This window comes from Pseudozyma flocculosa (assembly GCF_000417875.1).
Source record: "Pseudozyma flocculosa PF-1 unplaced genomic scaffold scaffold00025, whole genome shotgun sequence".
Classification (NCBI taxonomy): Eukaryota; Fungi; Basidiomycota; class Ustilaginomycetes; order Ustilaginales; family Ustilaginaceae; genus Pseudozyma; species Pseudozyma flocculosa.
Genome location: NW_006920893.1, coordinates 47,940 through 62,703, shown reverse-complemented (window position 1 = coordinate 62,703; position 14,764 = coordinate 47,940). Strand labels below are relative to the sequence as shown.

The 14,764-nt window shown below is 67.3% G+C and overlaps 3 protein-coding genes across 3 annotated transcripts; 2 read left to right on the top strand and 1 right to left on the bottom strand.

The window, feature by feature from the left end:
• Positions 1-864: 864 nt before the first annotated feature.
• PFL1_06914 (uncharacterized protein) lies at positions 865-2,520 on the bottom strand (the record flags this gene model as incomplete). Its single annotated transcript, XM_007883932.1, has 6 exons — positions 865-894; positions 1,006-1,063; positions 1,172-1,388; positions 1,494-1,586; positions 1,901-1,993; positions 2,466-2,520. 6 exons carry the CDS (start codon positions 2,518-2,520, stop codon positions 865-867), a joined length of 546 nt encoding a protein of 181 aa, XP_007882123.1.
• A 3,881-nt stretch (positions 2,521-6,401) lies between these two features.
• PFL1_06268 (uncharacterized protein) lies at positions 6,402-8,336 on the top strand (the record flags this gene model as incomplete). Its single annotated transcript, XM_007883809.1, has 2 exons — positions 6,402-6,767; positions 6,801-8,336. 2 exons carry the CDS (start codon positions 6,402-6,404, stop codon positions 8,334-8,336), a joined length of 1,902 nt encoding a protein of 633 aa, XP_007882000.1.
• A 2,424-nt stretch (positions 8,337-10,760) lies between these two features.
• Positions 10,761-14,145, top strand: PFL1_06267 (uncharacterized protein; the record flags this gene model as incomplete). The annotated part of the gene is made up of 2 exons (XM_007883808.1): positions 10,761-11,750; positions 11,896-14,145. 2 exons carry the CDS (start codon positions 10,761-10,763, stop codon positions 14,143-14,145), a joined length of 3,240 nt encoding a protein of 1,079 aa, XP_007881999.1.
• Positions 14,146-14,764: the final 619 nt, after the last annotated feature.

Sequence of the window (14,764 nt, the reverse complement as noted above, 5' to 3'; positions counted from 1 at the left end):
CCGACGCTGCGTCGCCAGCTGGCCCTAGCCTACGCAGGCCTGGCCTGGCCGCCGCACCGGCGCGCGCTCGCCCTTCTCCGAGCTGAGCGGGCGGTGCCGATAAGGCCAGATAGGCCGTAGCCAGCCTCGACGATGCAAGAGCTACAGAGAGGCTCGCGCCCGCGATAAGCTCGATGGCGTCCAGCATGCACCAATCTTGAGTCCACCCGCTCTTTCGGCTCATCCGCCCCATCAGCTCGCCGCCCTCACCCCGCCCCCGGCCCGTCGGGGGCGAGTCAAGGCGGCCTTTACTCGCCCCACCGTCTCGGCCTGCCTTCCCGACCTGCTCGCCATCGGAGCCGGCCGCCCCCACCGGACCTGCCTCCTCCCGCCTGCCCGAGCGCAGCCACCGGGCACTGCCGTCACGGGACAAGCCACACGCACGCAGTCGCCGCGCGCACAGGCGACCATACGTCGTGTTCAAGGGCGAGTTTCATCGTCAATCGCGGCAGACGAGACGTTACTCCTACTACTAGACTAGCGAGGCGTGCAAACGAGACAACATACACACACCGCGCGGGGGGCCAGCCAGCGCAAGCAGGCGGGCTGGCGGGCTGGCGGGCAGGCGGGAGAAAGGGGGCAGAGCAGTCGCAGCTTAGCGCACCACGGCACAGCACACGAGCGGCTCGGACAGCAGCTCGAGGATGACCAGGTCTAATGTCGCGGCGCACCGCTACGGCACTTCACCGAGCCTGCAGGGCGCCCTGCCCTCGCCCTTGGCCGGCGCGCACCACGCCTTTCCTTAGGCTTGCGTCCGACAAGACCACCTTGGAGCCGACTCGGGTCGAGCCCTCGCGCAGCTTCTCAAGGCCAGGCGAACCACTTCTAAGCCCGGCGCTTGAGGTTGGTGCTCAGCTGCGGCGCGGGACGGGAAAAGAGGGGAAACGAGTTGCAACAGGCGGTCAGCCCAAGTTCGTTGCCGCCACGCGTGGCTCAAACAGAGGCAGGCCCACAGCCGCGACTTACCCATTCGAGACCCTCGTAGAGACCGTCTCCGCTCGTGGCGCAGGTGGCCTGGATGAACCTGTTGGTGGTCGGGGTTCGGGGTTGGGGGTTGGGGGGAAATTGAGCCAGACTCGTCAGCGCTCGCAGCACCGCGCCAGGTCGAGCGACGACGGCGACGTCAACCCACCATTGTCGTTGCCTGAGGCTGTGCAGGCCGAGCTTGTCGGTGATCTCGGCGGCGTTCATGGCGTTTGGCAGATCCTGCTTGTTGGCGAACACGAGCAGCAGCGCGTCGCGCAGCTCGTCCTCGTTGAGCATGCGCTGCAGCTCCTCCCGCGCCTCGGAAACACGCTCCCGGTCGTTGGAGTCAACGACGAAGATGATGCCGTGCGTGTTTTGGAAGTCTGCAGGCGAGGCGGGGCGAGGCGATAGAACAAAACGGCCGAGTAAGCGTCTACGGCCCTGAAAGGGCACGCGGCCGGCTTCAGCACGAATCCGGAACGACTCACAGTGCCTCCAGAGGGGGCGGATCTTGTCCTGTCCTCCGACGTCCCAGACGGTGAACGAGATGTTCTTGTACTCGACCGTCTCGACGTTGAAGCCTGCGGCGTGCGGGGTAAGCGGATCGTTTCGGGCGGGGGAGCGAGGTCAGTCAAGTGTCCTTCCGAGCGAGGGTCGGCTACAAGTCGTCCACCCATGGAACACGTTGAGGCGGGCGGACGATGCACGGATCGGTCTACCGCCGTCAAGACGGCCCAAGGCGTCCAGCTCTGCAACACATGGACATGGCAACGATCACGACCTGTCGTCCTGACCCTCTGCTGTCTTCAGTTGCAGCCCAGCCATCGACTCTTCCCATTTCCGCGGCAGCCGAGTTCGTGCTTGACCTCGAGAACGACGACCCTGGGAAACTCACCGATGGTAGGGATGGTGGTGACGATCTCACCGAGCTTCAGCTTGTAGAGGATAGTGGTCTTACCGGCGGCGTCGAGACCGACCATGAGGATACCTGTGCAAAGGCCGAGCGAATGGAAATATTGGTCGCGAAGAGGGGGTGTCAGTCGGAATGCCTCCGATGCGATGGAGCGCAAGGAGCGCAGTAGCCAGCCGAGCAAGCTTTTGGATGGCGAACAGCTGGGCGAGACGATGCTGCCGGATTCGACGGGTCACATCGGCGACGAGGGCGCCACCGAGCAACGACGCGCGCAGACTCGGTGTCTGTGCATGCTGGACGACGTAACGATGTCCGAGACCGATGGCGACGGCAAGGGCAGCGACCGCGCCCTAGAGTGTCATCCCGATCGAAGCCGGGGCGTGGCCGATGGAATCGTCGCAGCGGAGACGTCGACAACAGTCCTAGCTGTACCGGCGAAGCCGGTTTGTGTTGCAACATCCGGCACCCGCGCCCCGTCTGTCGATGTCGAAGTCGACATCGCCGTATCGTCGGTCGCCCGATGTCGGTGGCCGAAGAGGACACTTACGCATCTCCTTCTTGCCAAAGAGGCCGGAAAGCAGCTTGGAAATGGACATGCCCATCTTGGCTCTTTTTTCTTCCTTTGTCGGAGGGGTGGCGGTGTGGTGTGTGGGTGTGGGTCGAGGGTCGTGAGAGGTATAGGCAGGGCGTCTGTCGCAGTGTATCGAGGCGAGTCCCTTGCGAAGCAGTCGTAGGTCGTTGCGGGAGCAGAGAGCGGGCGAGGGAGGCGGACAGGGGATCAGTGGTGATGTTGGTGGTGGTGGTGGTGAGGAGGGCTTGCTAGCCAGGGCGAGCGTGAGCGGCGGCGACGGCGGGAACGGCGAGCGGGCGGGCGGGCGTTGGGTCGGTCAGCGAGTTCCGCACACGGGCAGGCCGACCAGGCAGGCAGGCTGGGCTGCTTGGTTGGCTGGCTGGCAGCCCCGAGCGTGGCAGGTTGCCCCTTTCCCTCCTCCCCTCGCTCGCCTCTTCCTCCTGCCTGCTGCCTGCCACCAGATGAGAAAGAGAGGCGGGGGCCAGCAGAGAGGAGGCGTGTGCGTGCGTGCGTGCGTGCGTGTGCGTGGGCTGGCCTTCCAAGTTTCGCCCTGCCAGCCTAGCCTGGCCTGGCCTCGGGGCAGCCGAGCGGGCGGGCAGTGGTTCGGTCAGTCGGGCGGCGCAGCCAGAGAGGCAGGCAGGCAGGCAGGCTGGGTTTTCAGAGCCAGGCAGGCCCAGGCAGGCACGACCGCTGCTGGCATCGATCGTCTTCGAATTCAGATCAAGGCCAGTCAGGGCCCAGCTGGGCTGCTGGCCTGCTTCTGGCCTTTGAATTGCGGCTGCCACCAGGATTGAATTCGAGCTGGTTTCAATCCAGGCTCAAACGGACTCGCCGCGTGGGGCCAGAGGCTAGGGCCCCTCGATGTGCTGGCGGGCGGCAGACGACCGTCGCCCGTCCTCTTCGGATCCGCACAGACCCACGTCGCAGCACCGGGCCCAGTCGCCATCCTCTGGCACCTCGCTCCGCCTGCTGGCTCCTTCGCCTTTGCCACCTCGTCCCCGCCTTTGCCTCAGCCTTCACAGCGCATTGCGTCGGACCTTGGCCTCCGCAAACGGCTTCGCCAGACTCGCCAGCCCCCGCCTCTTCCCATCGCCATGATGAGAGGCGGCAAGCGGGGGAAAGGAGCCGACGGTGTCCTGCTCGCGGCCGCCTCCAACGGCATCGGGCTGACTTCCATCGCAGGCTTGATCGGGGAGCCTCGCGATGTCGCTCCTCTCACCGGGCGACCAAATGCTGCTTGCTTCAGTCAAGGGGGAAGGAATGCTCGCTGACGGCCAGAGGCTTCGCTCGCCGACGGCGAGATGCCTGCGACAGCCGTCGCCGCCGTCGATGGTCGGTCGCCCCTCCATCTTGAGCGAGCGCTGGACGGGCCATGTCAGATTTTCGTCGCCAATTTTCGCCTTGATTTCATGCCAACAGGCTGGCCAGCAGTTGCCACGGCGTCAGCGGGCAGCTGCTCCCCTCCTTGAAGCAAAGAAGGGCGAGGCACTGATCCCTCGCCCAATCTCGTCGCCGCCCTCGTCTGTGTCTCTTCGGGGCCGCTGCGGAAGCCGTCGTAATCAGCCGCCAGGCAAGGGGTGCGACTCCTGCTTCTTTCGAGATCCAGCGAGGCGTCAAAGGGGGCGGCTGACGGCGTATACCAGGGGCTTCGTCGGGAGGGTCGTCGAGCATCTACGCACCGCTCGAGGATCCCGACCACCCCAGGACGGGGACGTGGACGAGGTCGAGGACGAGGAGGAGGTCGTTGCGCGGCAAGCCCGCCAGCAAAAGGCCGGGCGCTGCTCGCGCGCCAGCAATGCATCCGAGATTAACGCCACGCTGCGACGGTCATTGCTCCTGATGTCAGCCCGCCTGCTGCCCCACTCGACAAACAAGCCGGTCCGAGCCAGAGAGCCCGCCCAGGCCGAGACAGCGTTAGCGACGGCGGCGCGCGTCGTGCGGGACGCCAAGCAGCAGCTGCGTCTTGCCGGGTGCCGGTCCAGGACAGGCAGCTTCGACGCCGGCCCTGTTCCTCTCAATCAGGCTCCGACATCGCGGTCGTCCACTGAGGCGAAGCGAGCGCCATCAAGCCTGCCCGCCAACCGGCCGTTTTTTATCGCCATCTCTCGACGACCGGAAAGCCAACACTGGGTCGAGGCCGGCCGTAGCTCTACCGAACATCGTGGTGGAAGGCCTCCTATCCCGGTCAAGCCAGCCTTCCTTACCCGACCGCGCTCGAGATTCCGAACGGCGAGCTTGTAGCCGCGTGTGGCAGCAAGCACACGGCAAAGGAGGCCAAGGCACGACGGGAGGCGCTTTGAGAGGGCGGGCGTGGCAGGCAGACAGCAGGGCGGGGCCGGGCAGGCCAGGCGTGGCTCGCGCGCCAACGATCTGCGCCGACACGGCTTTCGCCTGGCTCGCGTCGGAACCAAGAATGCGCTATTTGACTCGCGCCTGCCTGCCTGCCTGCCTCGCCCTGCCTGTCTTGGCCCTGCCCTGCTCGCCTGCTGCCCTGCCTGCCTCTTCCCTTCACCCCCGCTGCGCTGCCTCTGTCGGGATCATCAACGGTCGCTGGAACGTCAACAAGGCAGCTACCGGTGAGCGAGCGAGCAAGCAAGCAAGCAAGCAAGCAAGCAGAGCCTGCGCCGCAATGCACCGCGCACGACGGCTCAGACGGGCAAGCGAGCGAGCCGCCACGACCACGCAGCAGCGAAAAGGCCCCTCCTGCCTGCCTCGATCTCAAGCCGGTTAGGCAAGCCATCCGGCGCAGGCGACATGGACGAATAGCAACGTCCGCTGCTGTCGCTATGTGCTCGCTCGACTGGGCCCGCCGCCTCGAGTCTCGAGGCGCACGCCTGCGCCGCCTCAAACTATCCCGCGGCAGCCAGCCAGCATTGCTGGCATCGAACTTCGCTGGCGCGCCAGAGCAGCCTACCCGTCGTTCACCGGCGTCGTACAAGCTTTGCGCAGATTGGGCAAGCGCAGCCGCTCGTCGCTCGTCTCCTTCCTCAATGGGCCGAAGAGAGCTATGCCGGCATGGGCCTTGACCGGGCATGGCAGCCGCTGCCTTGCCCTCTCGTCGCTCGTCGACCTGTGTCTTCCAATCGTCGACTGGGCCGCCGCCGCCCTGGTTGGGCAGCGCGAGCAGTACGATCTGCCAAGCAAGGACCGGGCTGGGTCAGGGCGGGTCGAGTCGGCTGCGGGGTCGATGGTTTCACCTTCCCTCTCGAGCATGCCGGCTGACCGTCACGGCAGGAAGCACTGGAGCTTCACTCGCTCGCTCGTCTGCTCGGCCGCTCACATCGCACAGCTCTGCCTCGGTGCCACTCTCTGCGTCCGCTCGAGCAGCGAGGGTGCCACAACACGCCCTCGCAACCTGACGAGCGAGCGGGCCAGCGACAGGGAGCGTTGGGCACGCCAGCGTCGCCGCCGCAGCCCCTATAATATCAACTGCGCAGCCTGGTCACGGCCAGGTCTCATGCCCTCTTCTTCCCCATATCACTCTCCCCTCCCGCCCCTCGCCTCGCCTGCTCCTGTCTCCCGGTCCCCCTTTCCCCCTCACCCAGCTCTCCCTATTACTTCCAGTCCAGACACCTTCTTTCTCGTCGACGTCGCTTGCATCACGGCCGCCCGCCACCACTCTCCTTCAATCGCGCTCCTTGCCTCTTCACGTTCTTTCAATCCATCGACGTCTGCCCCACCACCACTGTCCTTTCCAAAACCACAATCTCTCTCTCTCTCTCTCTCTCTCCCTCGCTCAATCTCTGCCACTCTCGAACCCACCACAGCATCCGCGCCATCCGCCGCCTTTCAGCAGAACCACATCCATCGTCTCTCGACCCTCGACCCTCGACTCTCGACGCGCCACAACTTCTCGCCCCACCCCGCCCACTTCCAGCCTCCTTCGAAACCTCGACACGATCCGCCGACACGATGCAGTCGTCCGCCTCGTTCTCGGCCTCTCGCCAGGGCCGACCAAGGCCCGCCAACCTCTTCCCAGGGAGCCGATCGGCCTCGGACGAGCGCCCGTGGCCCTCGCCCTCGTTCAATAGCTCCATGTCGCTGGCCAAGGTCGACGACGTCTTTGCCGACGGAACCCGCAGCACCAGCAGCGGCAGCAACGCGGCCGCCATGAAGCGCCAGCTGTCCGGCCTGCCTCCGACTCCCATTACCGCCGGCATGATGGCCTCGCCCGGTCTTCACGGCCCCAAGCTGCCTGGCCTCACCGACCTCTTCGTCAACGACGAGGGCATCCTCGGTCCGATGACGCCCCTCTCGACCCCGCACGACCACATGGCCGTGGACCGGTCCCCTCCTGCCCCTTACCACCAGGCCCACCACCCCCACCCCCACCCCCACCACCACCTCAACCAGCAGCAGCCCTCGGTGTTCCAGCAGCCGAGCTCGTCCAGCGCCATCGCTTTCGGTGGCGTGCCCATGAGCAGTCCCAGCCGCACCGCCCCGCTGCCGATGACGGCTGCCGCCAGCCACTCGCTTCCGCGGGACGGCGACGTGATTGGCCTCGGCCTGGACCTCGAGACGACGCCCAAGGCGTCTAGCAAGGGGCACGGCGGCTACGCGGCCTCTGCACAGATGCAGCGGTCCGCCACGTGCCCGTCGCCGCCGCTGCAGTGCCCCAGCGCGCCCCGCATCGGTGTGCTCAAGGAGGGCCTCTTTCCCCGCAACTCGAACCTCTCGCCGCCGTCGTGGCAGGCTGCGCGCGACTTTGACTCGCGTCCCTTTAATGCCAGCGTGCACGGCGAGCGCCGACGGTCGGCAGAGCTGCGGTCCGTTTCGATGGAGCGCGAGGCCGTCGTCGAGCTCAGCCCGCGCAGCATGCCCGCGTCGGAGGGCGTCCAGGGGCTGGGCATCTCGCTCGACGGCTCCTCGCCGGCATCGAGCTCGACGGCCACGTTCCGTGCGCCCCAGCCGATGGCGGTCGTGTCGGCGTCGGACGAGGCCATGTCGCCGCCTCTGTCGCGTGTCGCCAGGCAGTCGCCCTCGTCTCGCGCTCACACGGGCCTGACGCCCCTCGTGCGGTCTGCGAAGCTCAACAGCTCCGACCGCGCCGACGACGGTGCGAGCAGCAGCAGCAGCAGCAGCAGCAGCATTGGTCACCAGCTCGGCGAGTGCCGCACGGATTTCGGCGGTGCCGATACTCCGACAAAGGCGTCGTCGTCTTCAAAGGGCCGGGCCAGCCTCGAGGCGCGTGGCCAAGGCTTTGGGGCCGTCTTGCCCGTGGCGCAGCTCAAGGCGTCGCGGGGGGCGAGCACTTCCAAGACGACGCTCGAGACGCCGATCAAGTCGAAGCCCATCTTCCGGCTGGACAATGGGTCGTCCGGGTCCAAGGCCAAGAAGAAGGTGCAGGGGCACAAGATGCTGGGCCACGAGTCGCCGTGGGGCGTGTTTGGCGTCAAGGACGAGTGGCGTCCGCTGGCTGCGCCCAACATTTCTCGCTCGGGCGGCGGCGTTGGTGGCGTCGCTGGCAGCGGGGGCAAGAAACTCGACGAGGTGGCCTGCTCCCCGCGGACGGCGCTGGGGGTGCGCAGCGCGGCGCTGGTGGGCAAAGAGAATGTGGCGCCCGACGCTCTGCAGCAGCAGCAGCAGCAGCAGGCGCAGCAGCCGCCGACGCCGGGCAAGCGCAGCGCTGCGTCGCGGCACTCGGCCGACCTGTGCAGCGTCTCGTCGCCGCCCAAGAAGCAGCGGTCGGGCGAGCGGCCCAAGACGGGGTCGGGCACGCCGCTCAAGGAGAACAACGGCGGGCGCGGTGCGGGCGGCGCCGCCTCGCCGCAGAAGCGGACGCGGGCGGCGTCGAGCGTGGGCTACCCGAACCAGGCCCAGGCACGGCAGTTTGTGGGCCTGCGCTGAGCCGCCCGTCGTCGTCGTCGTCGTCGTCGGCGACGTTGCGATCAGTCCTTGTTTCTCCTCTCGACTGCTGCTTCGTCGAGCCTAGCAGATCAACCTCTAAACCTGTCTGAGCAGGCTTGCTGTATCACTACCACCCCTGCTGGTCCTCGATCGAAGAGGACACCTAGAAGCTACTTTTCCCCATGCCCCCCCCGATTCCAGTCAGTTGCGAGGGTTTCTGTGCGGTGCGAGAAGGACAGACGATGAAGCCACTCTTGCATCTCGGCAACGCGCTGTCGGTTGCGGCGATGCGGTCGGTTCGTGGCCATGGCCGGGCGGTAGTGGTGCAGCGGCGGGCAGCTGATGGCGGCGAGGGCCTGGCCCTGCTGGGGCCGGAGCCGCCCAACGCTAACCCCCCGTCTGCCTGGCCTGACCCCGCCCCGCCTCGCCCTGCCAAAGACATGTGGAGGTTTTCGGAACATGGAAGCTCGAGGCCAGGCTGCACGCGACCGTCGGCGCACGGTTAACGCGTCGCGTCCCTCTGCTTTGGCCAGGCCTGGCCTGGCTGCCCGGCGGTGTGATGAGAGCGGGAAGAAAGCAAGGCGGCAAGCACCCATTCTCATGCAATTCATCCCGAGCCTCGTCGTTCGTCGTGGGGCATCGAGCAAAGCCACGTACGCTCCCCGCTCGTCACGCACCGCTGGGTCCATGCGAGGTGATCATCCGTCCGGTCCAGCGGGCGTAGAGAGGCGAGATTCAGGCCGGTGTCAGCTAGGCTACTGCTGTAGGCCTGGCCAGGCCTGGCTGGCAGAGGCTGCGTGATGATGGCCTGCTGGGGGGGGGGGGGTGGCTTGCAAAAGGCTAGGGCCAGAGAGGCAACGAACGTAACGATGCACGCCTGCCTGCCTGCCTGCCTGGCCTGCCATGCTCAAAGAGGCACGCACGCACGCACGCACGCCTCGCCTCGCCTGCGTGACGGCGGGTGATGCTGCGAAGCCTACCCTAGCCTGGCCTGGCTTGTTTTGTGATGGACGCGAAGGACCCTTTTCGCTCCAAAGTCACATCGTATCGTATCGTCGTCTCGCCCGCCCGCTCCCCTCGCCTCGCCTCGCTCCGCCCCTTGGCGCGCTCGATCCAGACTCTGCCTCGACGACGGCGGACAGGCAAGGAGAGCAGGCTAGGCAGGCTGCTGCAACGAGGCTCGGGCAGCCAATCTGGTCGGGCGAGCTGGTTTGGTCGGTCGAGAGAGAGAGCAGAGCGCCTTGAAGCATGCGAGTCCAAGCAGTGCGGGTAGCCCAGCCCAGCCCCAACCCGCCCGCCCGTCGGCCCGCTAGCCAGAAGGTGCGGGTTTTTCCAGGCGCCGAGGCCGTCGAAAAATTGGCACGCTGTCACGCCAGGCCAGGCAAAGGGGGCGGAAGGGCTGCCCCGCCTGCCTGCCAGGAGGGCGCAAAGAGGCGGGCGGGCGGCCGCTTGGCTTGCACGCCTCTGCCTGCCGGACGGCCCTGCTCGCGATTCCTCACGCTCCTCCTCCTCCTCCTCCTCCTCCCATCATCCCGACTCCTCGCCGCCGCCCTCTGATCCGGCAACACCGCCATCTCAGACTCTTCGCGCAAAACAGCCTATCCGGCCCTCGACCTCGACCTCGACCTCGACCTCTGCATTGCTCTCTCCCCCGTCTGGTCTGTGCCCTCGCCATCGCATCTGTAGCCACCTCTCTCGACCTCGCCAGCCCTCCGACCACAACACTGCATTCACCCTCACCGCCCTCAACTGCCCGCAACCAATCGGCACTCGTCCCATCAGCCCGGCATCGTGGCGCTCATCCACGACTTCCAACTCGCTGCATCTCGACCACGCCCGTGGACGACAAAGCCACGCATATACGGCCGACCCCGCCTACTCCTGACCTGGCGCCCCTACTCCCTCTTCCTCCCTCTCCCCCCTCGCACCACGAGCCGCGCCCTCGTTGGCCAGCGTAGGGATATCTGCGGCATCGACGAGGCACTGACCGCCAGCCAGCCAGCCGGCCTGCTGACACGGCGCATGCCGTCGCGGTGGTGAAGCGGTCCCTCTTACGGCCAGCCGTTCAGACAGCGTGACCCTTGCCGTCCTTAAGCGCAATCTTGACCGGTCGCCAGTTTTTCTTTCTCGACCTCGACAGGCCGGCGCCTCCGCTCGTTGTCTCTCCTCTGCTCGCCGCCTCGACCTCGGATCGTACTGTTCAGAGCTCCGAGCGGACCGCACTCCACCCTACCCTACCCTCCTCGACCCCATACCCCTTCCGCAGATCCTGCATGCTCTTCCATTTCTGAGCCACTCGTCGCCAGGTCAGGCGCCAACGGCCAGAGAGCACGCCGGTCGAGAGCGCGCATTCATTCGGCCCCCCTGCCTCCCAGCAGCGTCCCCTCATCGCGAGATTCACCAGGCGTCCACTGCGCGCCCAGCATGCCTCCCAACCCCACGGCAGAGGCGGTGCGGCAGCCCCTGACCACGCGCAACATCGTCAGGCCCACCCGTGTCGGCGGCGATGGCCTCGGCGGCGCCGTGGCAGGTGCCACGGGCGCTGGCGCCCCCGGCGACGACCACGACCACTCGCTCGCCAAGTCGCCGCAAAAGAGGGCGCAGGTGCCCGTCTACACTCGACCCTCGCTCATCCCCAGGCCCAAGGCCGCTCAGGACGCCTCGGTGGCCCCGCCGGCGACGGCGGCCACGGCGCGTGCCATGGCCGGCAGGATGCACAGGGCAGCCCTGCCCCGCCTCGCCAGGCTGCCCGAGGCCGATTTCGCCGCTGCTGCTGCTGCCGCCGCCGCTCCGGCCCACGGCGAGCCCAGCCCGCGCGACCACATCACAACGCCAAAGAAGCGCGCCGTTCCAGTCGAGGATGTCCACGTCCGCAACGCTCCCGGAGGCGGCAGCCCCAGCAAGCGCAGCCGCTCCTCCAAGAGCGGCACCGGGAGCAGCACCCACGAGCCCAGCACCGGCACCACCACCAGCCTGGCCCAGGACCTGAGCGGCGTCAAGGTGGCCGAGGCGACCACGACGACTGCCCCAGGTGGCGTCCCGGCGCTCGTCTCGACCGCCACCACCGCCGCCGCCAGCTCCAGCCATGTAAGCAAACATGCCTCGGTGACGACGCCCGGTGCCGCCCATGCTGCTGCGCCTGCGCCTGCGCCTGCCCCTGCCGCCATCGTCCGCCCCATCCGCCCCATGCACTCTGTCGCAGCGTCCAACACCAAGGCCACCACGACCCGCATCGACCGCCAGTCGAGGGTGACGGACCAGGAGCGCGCCGCCCGCGACCGCCAGGCGTTTGAGGAACGCAAGATCTGGAGGCACAAGTTCAAAAAGGCCTTTCCCAGCTTCGTCTTCTACTTCGACGCCTTTGACGAGGCCACGGTCAAGGACCTCACCGGCGTCATCCAGTCGCTCGGCGGTGTGAGTATCGCCACGGCCGCCGTGTGCGCCCTTCGCTGTGCGCATATACCCGTGTGCCCGACCGCCTCGCGCTGACACCCAATCTCGCTCACCGACGCCGGCTGCCTCATCGTGCGCTGCTCGTGATGCTCCGCCTCTGCCGCAGTCTGTCGACCAGTTCTTCTCGCGCAATGTCACGCACCTCATCACCACCCGACTCGTCCCCTCGGCCACGGCCAAGACGGAGCGCCACGAGGACGGCAAGGAAAACAGCCCGACCAAGGAAGGCGCGACGCGGGATGGCGCCCGTCACAAGCTGCTCCGGCCGACAGTGTCCAAGTCGAGGCTCTCGCCGACCAAAGGCTCCGCCGCTGCCGCCGCTGCCGCCGCCGCCGTCGCCGGCGGCGAGCGCCCGCCGCGCAACAGCCAGCCGCTCTACTCGGAGCGCAACCCCTTTGACGACGCCGGGCCCCCCGCCTCGGGATCCAACGACATCCTGCTCAAGGCGCAGAGCTTCGGCATGAAGGTGTGGCGCCACGACAAGCTCACGACGATCCTGCGGATGCTCGTCGACGAGCCGGTCGTGTCGGCGGCGACGGCAGCGGCGGCGGCGGCCGCCCACGGCGCTGCGGCGGCCGGCAAGCAGCATGACCTCTCGCAGATGCTGGAGCGCGAGAAGCTCTACGGCACCCACGAGCGCGATCCCAACGCTAGCCGCAACGACCACCATTACTTCCGAAAGGGCAACTTCTACCTGCTAGTGGAGGACGCCACAATGGAGCACCGTCCCATCATGTGCTCCGAGTTCGAGTACGGCCGGCAGCAGCAGCAGGAGGGCCTCGAGCCGCCCTGGCCCGTCCTCTACGGCGAGCTCGAGGGCCGCTGCCCCTTTACCCGTTACGACCTCACCGAGCAGCAGCGCAACCGCATCGGCCGCGGCCGCAACGTGCACACGACGCTGCGCCGCGCCGTGTCGCTGAGCAACATGGCGCGCAGGCACACGGGTCCGCCGTCGCCGCGACCGCCGAACGAAGGATTCCTCGAGACGCCCCGCGGAGGTGGCTACGGTGGCGCCAACGACCACCACCACCACCACCACCACCCACAGCCGTACCAGCTCGCTTCGGGCAACAGCGTTTCGATCACGTCCAACATCGCCTCGACCACGTCGACCGCCTTGACGGACCAGGTCGGCACCATTGCCGGTCTGCCGCAGGACCGCCGCGTCGCCGAGCTCAACCGCCGCATGCATACGCCGCTCGCCCACAGCCCTACGACTCGGCTGCCGGCCAGCCCAGCGAGCTTTATCGCCGGCGCCGACAACAGCGGTGGCAGCGGCCTGGGCATCACGGCCGCCGACGTCGGCAGTGGCTCCGGGTCGAGCATGGCCACGCCGGGCGGCTACGGAGGCAGGGGCGGCGCAGGCGACGCTGCCAACCCGCACCACAATACGCCGGCCGCGGCCGCCCACTCTCGCGGTGCCGTCGTGAGGCGGATGCTGGGCATGACGGAGCACGACGCCAAGCGCCCCTCGGTGCTTGCGCAGCAGCACGTGCAGCAGCAGCAGCAGCAGGCGGGGATCCGCCGCTCGGTCAGCACCAGCGCCGTCGTCCCGGTCCGGCCGCAGGAGAAGCGGCCCGGCTACTGCGAAAACTGCCGGATCAAGTACGACAACTTTGATGACCACGTCATCAGCCGCAAGCACCGCAAGTTTGCCGTCGACGACTCCAACTTTGTCGACATCGACCAGCTCATCCTGCGCGTCCAGCGGCCCCTCGGCGCCGGCTACATGGGCTACTCGGGCGACGAGGGCGAGGGCGAGTGCGAAGCCGGACACGTCGGCGGCGACGAGGCAGCCTGGCAGCACTACGGCGGCTCGGCCCACGGCTACGGCGACGCCGATGCCGATGGCGAGGGTGAGGTCGACATGGACCGCACGCTCGTCGATGCCGCCGAGTACGACGACGATGCCGCCGAGGGCGGAGGCTTCTACGAGGAGCACGAGGTCCAGTACGGCGACGGGGATGGCGACGGCGACGAAGAGGCCGAGTACGAAGAGGAGGAGGAGGTCGAGGGCGACGATGAAGACGAGGATGACGAGCACGCCGAGTACGATGACGACGAGGATGACGACGACGACGACGACGACGACGATGAGCGAGGCGAGGGCGCGGGCGACGTCAGGCAGATCTACGACGAGGATGCCGAATGGCACCGCCAGGCGAGCATCCACTACGCCACGTCGGGCCACGTGTCGCACGCCGCGTCGAACCCGGCCGTGGCCGCGCCCGAGTACCTGCAGGTGCAGATGCCGGTGCCCCGCACGCCGCTGCCCGCCCTATCTCGTCGCGCCGCCGATGCGGCCTACAATCCGCAGGCGGCCGACGTCAACGAGATCAGCAGCCCGTACGTCTGAGCGGGCGCTCCGAGGTTTCCTCGCCGACCTCGGCCGTCTCTCCAAAGCGCGGGCAGCAACCAGCAGCAGCCGGCACCAGCCATGGCAGTTGGGCGCCTCGACCTCGTCTCGATCCTCAGTTGGCGTCGTCGTCTCTGCCGGCGTCGCTGCTATCAGCCTCGAGCGCCTCGCCCGCCTGCCACCGCTTTGGCAACCTGTGTGGCCTAGGTCTTGGCCTTGACCACCGCTCCTGCCTCGCGTTCCCCACCGCTCCACCGCCCCCGCCGACCCCTGTCGACTCAGCATCCGCGATACCACCGCTCTCCGTCGCCTTGGTCGCCTTGTCCCCACTCCTAATCTGCCACTCGACCGACTCCTCCTTGGGTCCGGCTGTGCCCCACGAGCGGCGTCGAGGAGCCCGACCACACCAAGACATTCCCGGCAAAGCGACCGACTGATTGACCCGCAAGCAAGCACCTGAACCCCATTCAATGACCTGACCTGACCCGACCCTCCCAGCATACCGTCCGACAAGCAACCACAACGATAAGCACAAGCACAAGCACAAGCTCACAACCACAAGCTCACACACACCTGCGCGCGCACACACACACACACACACACACACTCTCTCTCTCTC